Genomic DNA, 8,964 nt, shown 5'->3' with positions numbered 1-8,964 from the left:
GTAGTCGGACTACAAACGGAAACCAGAACACTTCAGATGCCAAACTTGGCTACAGACAGAGCTACGTAGGTCAAAAATGAACCCTAAAATGCATCCTAAACTTTTTCTAGAATACCCCTCTTTAATCTTGTCCCCTGCCTCTTGGAGCAGCAGTACCTATCCTTTTTGGCTAATGGCCCCTCAAAATGAATCATTGTCTGCTTGCTACACATCATCACACGTTAAAACAACACAGTAGCAGAATAATATTTTTCATCTGTCCTGTCCTGTCAATCCTCTTACGACCTCTCCAATTTATGCTGCGACCCCCTGGAGAGATTCCTGCCCCCAAGTTGGGAACCACTACCTTAGACAGGCTGAACAGCATGTGGTTTTTTGTCGATGCCCTACCCTCTCTGCTTACCTTGAGCAGCATTGAGCAGCAGTCAGCACCCAGTCATTGTTAATGAGGGTTCCTGCACAGAAGTGGGAGCCAGAGGTTTGCAGACTGGCCTGCCAGGGCCAGCTGCCTGCAGAGGCCACCTGTCCTCCAACAATCCTGGTGTTGAGTGTTGGCTGACCACACACTGAGAAGAGAGACGATCAAGAGAGACGGGGTTCACAGCAAATACTAACAATAATGGAACTATTTTCAAATGTCCAACAACATGTTTAAAACATCCAAATGACAGATGGACAAGAAATAAAAAAGTTATCAGTGACACTTTGACTTAGCATCTAGTTGTAAGTGAGACTCACTTGCTCGAAACACCAATTTATGTGTAAATATAAAATGCGTCATGCTTAATTTACATGGGAGGACTTTTGTGATCACTTTTATCACTAAACACATTCAAACACAAAGCTTTTTGATAAGTGACTTTAAACCCTGTCCTCTCTCAGCTAACAGACTGGAAAATCATCTTCCACTTAGAGAAAAGCAGTTTGCAGTAATATTCAAAATTCCCCTAGAACTCCACTGATTTTACAAATGAAGTCAGGTTTACCCAATTGTATAATGTTGTTTTATAAACAACATGTTGCTGCCATGAACTTCAATATGTACAACAGTAAATGAACACATCTCCATTCAAATACATTCTGAAACAGAATTTGAAACTGTTTGTTAGAAGAAAAGGAAAAAGATCTAATATTAAGCTTTCCAAGGTGTTGTTTAACTCCCTCAGAGTCGTGGTGAAGGCGAATTTCCTTCATTGACATGAACGTTAATAGCCAACAAGAGGATACCGTGAGTCCCGTCAGGTTACCTACCGAGACCCAAGCCTAATACGGCAACACTCGAGGGTCCAAACACATAAACAGTAAAGCTGTCTACATCCCCCTTCCTTAGCTGGAAGTCGACTTAACATAAACACTATATCAGTTATTTCTTAACATTTAACAGCATTCAATGAACCCACAATTCAGTTAGTCTTACAACAGTATATTTGTGTCTTGAAATTAAATGCATAACTACAGAGCAGTTACACACTGCAATGTAACTTGTGACTCAATGAATCAATGCAAAAATAAAGTATGCTTTATTCATGCTTTCCACTTATTCTGGTGCTTACTATAGGCTACATGGAATGCGTCTCGTCTCGTCTAGGTATTTTCTGTTTGGCTTAGAGACTCTGCCGGATCTGGTGAGATACATGGAAGTAGTAGGTTGAGCTAAGCTGTGGTCCTGTGTCTCTACACACGTCTGTGGTTTTTGACATTGTCCTGGTGGTGTGTGTTCAGTGTTTCCAGCCACTTTTGTGCTGTCCACCTCTGGTTCAGGTGCGTGTTGTGACCTGTTCAGTTCATTTTCATGTGTGGTGGGATCCACTTCCTTCAGACTCTACCACATACGAACGTGGTTCGTCGCACTTTCGCTTTACAACGGCCAGTTTATCATGTCCCTTTTGAGTTTGGATTCTTATTACTTGGTTTGGCATTAGGGGGGCCAGTGGCTTGCTTGTCTTGTCATAGGAGAGTTTTTGTGCTCCACGCTTCTTTGTGAGCTGGGCCTTAATGATATGGCTGTTGCTTTTGCTGCTGGTTTTAACAGCTGTTTGCAAACAGGCAGGGTTGTTCTAGTTCGTCTGGACAAAAGTCTTTGTGCAGGTGAGCCCAGGATCTTGTCTCGGGGCGTGTTCCGGATGTTCAGCAGGTTTAGATAGAAGTCAGTCCCATCCCCCGTTGTGTTGTCGCTAACAGCCCGTTCGACTGCGGGTATTCAGGGATGCTTGTGACATGTACGTCCCAAGTCCCAAGATCTGGTGAACTCCCGGAAAGCTTGACTTGAGTACTGGGTGCCGTTGTCTGAGTACAGCTTCTGTGGTATGCCATGGACTGAGAAGTGGTGTTTTAGCTTTGATGTCTATGAAGATTCTCAGTCATTCAGGTCATAGTTATCCAACGAAGGTTAAAGTCAAGGGCAACTGTACTTGGTTGAAGATACTGGAAGACGTTTCGTCCCTCATCCAGTGTTTTAGCTTGTTAATTACACATAGAGATGACAGGCTGTTTGGCTGGTCGATTTCAAACCACCCTGAATATGAGTCCACTAGCACGAGATAGTGGTGGTTGTTCTATTCAAACATGTCTGTGGCAACGACAGACCAAGGCAGGTCAGGAACTGTGTGAGGTTTTAGTGTTTCCTTTTGTTGGGGGAACTTTTGCAGATGCTGCATGTCTGGATGGCGGTCACATAGCTCACCTCCTTGAGCCCAAACTTGCACTTTTTTGTGTTGAGCCTTGTCTGGCTCGATCCAACACTTTCTTCAGGTTTTTGTCATGTTCCTCAGCTCCCTTGCCACCAGTGATGATTTCATCCACGATTATGGCACATGGATACCCAGTAAAGATTTGTTCCCTAGCTCTTTGGAAAACCTCAGAGGCTGTGTTGATGCCAAAGGGAATCCTCAGGAACTTGAATCTGCCGAAAGTTGTAGTGAATGTTGTGCAGAGAGATGAGGCATCATCCAGTTTGATTTGCCAGAAAGAGCTTTTTGCATTGAGTACAGAGAATCTAGCAGCGCCTGACATCTGTGTTGCCACCTCTTCTACATGGGATGGTGGGGGCGCATCAACTCCTTGTTGAGGTTTTTTGGATCTATACATATGCGAATGTCGTCAGTCTCTTTTTTTATGTGTGGCCACCATGTTGGAGATCCATTCTGTGGGTTCGTCCACAGGTTCAATGACTCCCAGAGCTTGCATTCTCTGAAACTCTTGTTTCACCTTTTTCTGCATCACTGCGGGGATACGCTGTGGGGGGTTAACGATTGGTGTCACATCTGGATCTACTTTCATTGAGTATGTTAGGTCCTGAACTGTGTCTATGTGATACACTTCTCTGCTGAAGGTAGGATAGCTTCATCCTTAGGCTATCCTGCAGGCCTAGGATGGATTGTACATTTTTTTTCACCACTTGGAATTGCAGGTTGCATGGGTGTTCACTTAGCCTACAACATAAAGTCACTGCTCCAATTGGTTTGATCTTAGCTCCCCCGAATGCTAAGAGTTTGACTTGCTTGATTGGCCTTTTCAGCTCTTCAGTGTACCTAATGACTTTGTATTTGTCTAGGGAGATCACATTACACTTGGCCCCTGTGTCCACTTTTAACTTCAGTTCTTTGTCATTAACAATCACGGTGCAGTATCCTTCTTTTTTGTAGCTGTCTTCAGTTTGCGCACAGTTTATGTCTTGATCATCATGTAACGACAGGCCCTCAATAGTGAATGCGTCATCGCTATCCGACTCTGTTTCTGCTAATTGCTGATTCACCTCCCTGTTTGATTTGTTCAATATTGCTGTTTGAAGTGGTTGTGTTTTCCGTAGTTGTGACGTTGTCCAAAAGCCAGGCACTGTTCCCGTTTAGATGGGTGGGTGCCTCCACAATTTCTGCAGCCTGATATTGTTGTTGGTGGGTTTTCATATTTCGTTGTGTATTTTACCGTGCGTCCCGTCAGGTTACCTACCAATGACAAACCCCCATCCCGTTCTCCCGAGAACCAAGCAAAATACAGCAACACTCTAGGGTCCAAACACATAAACATTAAAGCTGTCTACACAAGGTGAAATGTAAAGTTAAAAATCAAAGTCTGGACATGGTAGGCACTTACCTTGAGCTGCTGGGGGTGGGGAGGCAGGACATCTTATGCTGAGGTCACCGTCGGTCCCAGCGGAGGTAAAGGTGATGAAGCCTGGCTGGTTGCTGGTGATCCGGCTGTTGATCCAGGACTGATACTGGGACACTCGGGTGTAGCCTGATGGGATATTAGGCTGGGCACAGCCCCTACTACTGGTAAAACTAGTGATTCCCGCCTGGATCCAGCGACCGCCCTGCTTGCTCACCAGCGGACCTCCTCCATCCCCCTTCAAGGACAGAAACATTTAGGAGAAGGAATCTTTGCAGAAGGTCAAAAATATGACACAAACACAGGCGTACAAATGATCACCTGACAGACGTCCTTTCCTCCAGCACTGAACCCAGTGCACATCTTGTTGTTTGTGATCAAGCTCACTCCGTAGTTACAGGTACACTCTCTGTTTCCTACAATTGGCAGCTGCACCTCCATTAGGTTTTGTGGGAAAGGAAGGGACACTGAAGAGACACAAATTTAGTTTAATAAACAAGTGTTCACATCTTTTAAAATGGTTTCACACAAAATGGGCAGTTTAATAAACACGTCAGTGATCTGTGGCACACCTCAAGAGTTTCCAGGTGTTCCTCTGTGGATCAAACAGACATTCTCACTACTTGAACTTAAAGGACCATGTCAGCCGTTTTACAATATCTTAGCCCATTAAAGGGACAATGAGTAACTCTATTGTTAAACCAAAGGACAGGTCCCCCACCAAACTGCAAAACACTTCCAGTATTTCAAATTAAATTTATATAACAAAAGTTATCTCATTTCACTTTTCATATAGAGCAGGTCAAGACTGTCCTCTTTATATTATTATTAACACTTGAGGCAAGAAAAGACTCTCTTTTAGGAGGTATAGAGTTTGGTGGCCATCTGACCAGTTAGGGTTGAAGGAGAAAGAGAGCCAGAGAGAGCGTTGAGCGATAGAGAGTGAGAGAGGGTGAGGGGGGGATGCAACACAATGACCACATGTAGAAATACATATAAAGTAAAAGTGGTTGAGGTGCAGACAGGAAATGAATAATGTTATTGATCATTTTACTAATATTAATGATAAAAAAATTAATAGGATTATAAATAATTGTACCAGTGGCACTCGAGCAGTAACATAACTAAGGGATGGTTCAGGACTCACCTGAGCCAGCCCTAACTATAAGCTTTATCAAAGAGGAAAGTCTTAAGCCTACTCTTAAATGTGGAGATGGTGTCTGCCTCCTGAACCCAAACTGGAACCTGGTTCCACAGGAGAGGAGCTTGATAGCTGAACGCTCTGGCTCCTGGTCTACTTTTGGAGACTCTAGGAACCACAAGTAACCCTGCATTCTGGGAGCGCAGTGCTCTGGTGGGGTACTAAGGTACTATGAGCTCTTTAAGATAAGATGGTGCCTGACCATTAAGAGCTCTGTATGTGAGAAGAAGGATTTTAAATTCTATTCTGGATTTTACTGGAAGCCAATGCAGAGAAGCTAAAACAGGAGAAATATGATCTCTTTTCCTGGTTCCTGTCAGAACACGAGCTGCAGCATTCTGGATCAGCTGAGTCTTAAAGAACTTTTGCGAGCAGCCTGATAATAAGAAATTGCAGTAATCCAGCCTAGAAGTAACAAATGCATGGACTAGTTTTTCTGCATCATTTTTAGACAGGATGTTCTTGATTTTTGCAATATTACGTAGGTAAAAAAAAGCGGTCATTGAAATCTGCTTAATGTGAGACTTAAACGACATGTCCTGATCAAAGTTAAATCAAAGAATTCTCATGGTGGTGCTGGAGGCCAGGGCGATGCCATCCAGAGTAACTATATCTTTAGATAATGCATCGCTTAAGTTCTTGGGCCCCAGTGCAATGACTCCAGTTTGATCTGAGTTTAACATTTGAAAATTACAGGTCATCCTGGTTTGTAATGCTTCTCCCATCCCAGCAATCTCCCTAAAAGGCTTTTTTATTTAAATGGGAGTGTCACCCCATATTAGTTATATTAGTTATAATAAAAAATAAAAACAAAATGAAGTTTCATTCTGACTGATAGGCATGTACCCTTGTAGGCTTCTATTCAGTATAACACTAAGTGTACTTTTAAAATGTTTTAATTTTTTTCACTTTATCCAAATCACAAGGTCTTTTGTCCATGCTTACACTGGCAGACATATAGCTACCTAAAAGATCTTACATTATACAATGTCTCAAAATGTATAGTTTAAAAAAAATAAAAAAATAAAAAAATATTTCCTGTCTCACACTGAAAAAAAGATCTACTCTTCATCCCTTTTTCAGCCGTCCAATCTACTCAGATTTAAATCAGGGTTATAAAGCAAAGTCAGGCTTGATAAACTCTTCTTTTAAGTGTAATATGATTTAAGATGAAAGGTGCAGAGTGAGAGGTTTGAGAGAGTCTTCTCTATCCTGAGTACCTGATGTGTGTCCCCTGGTTGTGTCCCACAACGCTTGTTTGCTCTTGTATAAATGGTTTTCAGTCCCTCTTCGGTCATTGCAGTATGTTGAGGGTTCTGCTTGTTTCTGTGTGGTTGCATTTACCAGTTTTATTTGAATTTACTTTTGTGTAACAGATTATAACCTTTGTTTTAATTTTGTACCATGCTTCCATGGAAGTCACATTATTCTGCTTTTTGCTAATAAACCTTGCAAACTGATGTCAGCTCTCCACTGTTGTGCGTTTGGGCTCAAACCTGCTTATCACTCGATGAATCCTGAGAAAACATTGTTATTGCCACCATTGTAATTAGTTTGTCTCTGAAAATAAATGTAATCCAGGTCCTTTCTGACCCACCTCCAGATCCAACATTGCCCCAGCCGGTGGCCCAGGAGACAGTCCCCTTGTAGAAGGTGCTGCCTGTGGCTGCCAGACAGACGGGCTGAATGTAGGTGGTGAAAGTCACGGGTGAGGAGAGCTTCAGGAGGCAGATGTCGTTTTCAAAAGTTCCAGAGTTAAAGTTGGGATGAATGATGATCTGTGATACTGTCCGAGACACTTGATTGGGGTTTGATCCCTGTAGACTCTGGAGACCCAGAGACACAGTCAGAGTGCTCGTGCTTACGCCTGAACTGAGGTAATCAGAAGAGAAACAAAACAGTGCAAAGACATGAAAAACAGAACTGTAGTCAAGAGCACTTTAGCAAACACTAAGTCCATTTTATGACCACGTCTAGTTTGTATGGATATTGATAGATGTTGCAACAGGGAGATTTCACTTCCACAAGTTAGTAATTTGAATTCTAATATTATAAATATTTCCCTCATCTTAGTCATTCCTGTGCTCAATATGCTTTTTTTTCCAGATCTCAAGTCCTAATTACATAAATTGTTCCCTTTAATTATGAATTAATACTTCAGTCTGCACATGTAGTCCATGTTCTTTACATCTGTACAACAGAAAATTAAGGATGAACATCTCTAAACCGAAAAACATCTGCAATATCAACAGGAGTTTTCCTTTACAGCAAAACCATCTTTTCTCTCAGTGTACATGGCAGCGACAAACCAGCCCAAACATGAGGTTTAAATAAATCTTTCTCATAGCATTTTTATTTGTTAATTAACACTTCTTGGTGCAAGCTATTTTTCAAAACATTTTTAACAAATGCTTTCAAAAAGTTGTGGGTAGCCTACATGTCCCCTGCCTACCTGATGTAAATGAGCCTCCCTCCCTGCTCCCTCCTTACAGGCTGAGCTACTCCATGCTTACCCCTTCACCTCCACTCTCCTCCTGCTCACTTTCTCCTTCAGCCCTGTCACTTTGTCACTCGCTAACCCACGCCTATCCTTTACTCCTTCAAGTGCCAGGGTACTGCAGCTGATGTTGAAGCTACTGCAGCCCCGTTTTTTTTGGGGGGGGGGGGCTTAACGCCAGAAACAGAGAGCAGAGGGGTGGGGGCTTGTAAGAGATGTGATTCGGCCGGCCCAGTGTCAGTATAGAACATTACCCAATGGGCCGCTGTCCATGCTTTATGGGCTGGTCCGTGGCCCATTTTAGTTAATACATAATTTACGTTCCACCAGGCCCTGCGATTGCCCATGTCAGCTCGGATTGGCTCTAGCCCCCCGCGACCCTGCACAAATAAGAGCTTTGGGACGGTCTGCAAGATGTCAGAGAAGAACAACTTCCGGTTCAAGTGAGGAAACAACAAATAAGAGACTTGAGATGCACCCCATGTTGACAGTTCGATTAGCAACATGAGATGTGAGAATGGAGTAGGAGACGTCTATGACCAGCAGTGGCGGTTCTATTATTAAGGGGGCCAGGCAGGGGCCAGTTGTTTTGTCAGAGGGACACATTCAATCCGGGACTAAAGAGACAAAGGCAAAGTTCAAGCTTTCAAAATGTCCTGTTTAGGATATAATGTAATGTTTCAATATGTTTCAGTAACTTACAGTTATTTGTTTGAGTAACAGGATCTTTTCAGTAACTTAGTTGTAGTTTAATTAAATGACATTATTAAAAAAACAAACATTCCTGTAGCTCAAGTTATAATACATTCTTATCCTATGGTGCAACACTTCTTTGTAAAGCTTTAATGTAAAGCTATGGAACAGTCTCAATGAGGAACTAAAGCAATGTCCAAACATAAATCGGTTTAAAATCAGGTATAAAGATATGGTTTTCAAATGTTACAGGGATGAAGAAGGGGTGAATTAATTAATTAGTGTTTCTGGGGCTAGTAATTATTTTTGTTATTATTACTTCATTTTTTTCTGAGTTGCTGAAATTCATTCTTTCCTTTTATTTATTTATTTATTTTCCTTGTTTAAATAATTGATGTACATTTTGAATTGCTTTTGGGTGTGACAAAGTAGATGTTTAAATATTTGGAACACGGGTCGATTATTT

General features: G+C 42.2%; 1 protein-coding gene across 1 annotated transcript; it reads right to left on the bottom strand.

Moving 5' to 3' along the window:
• Positions 1–403: 403 nt before the first annotated feature.
• On the bottom strand, positions 404–7,180 carry LOC123966513 (tryptase-like; the record flags this gene model as incomplete). The annotated part of the gene is made up of 4 exons (XM_046042662.1): positions 404–566; positions 4,093–4,345; positions 4,429–4,574; positions 6,906–7,180. Coding segments are annotated over 4 exons (837 nt in total), but the record flags the coding sequence as incomplete, so codon positions are not given.
• Positions 7,181–8,964: the final 1,784 nt, after the last annotated feature.

The sequence above is a fragment of the Micropterus dolomieu genome, unplaced genomic scaffold (assembly GCF_021292245.1).
Source record: "Micropterus dolomieu isolate WLL.071019.BEF.003 ecotype Adirondacks unplaced genomic scaffold, ASM2129224v1 contig_13592, whole genome shotgun sequence".
Lineage (NCBI taxonomy): Eukaryota > Metazoa > Chordata > Actinopteri > Centrarchiformes > Centrarchidae > Micropterus > Micropterus dolomieu.
Note: the sequence above shows the minus strand (reverse complement) of the source record. Positions and strands in the feature narration are given on the sequence as shown.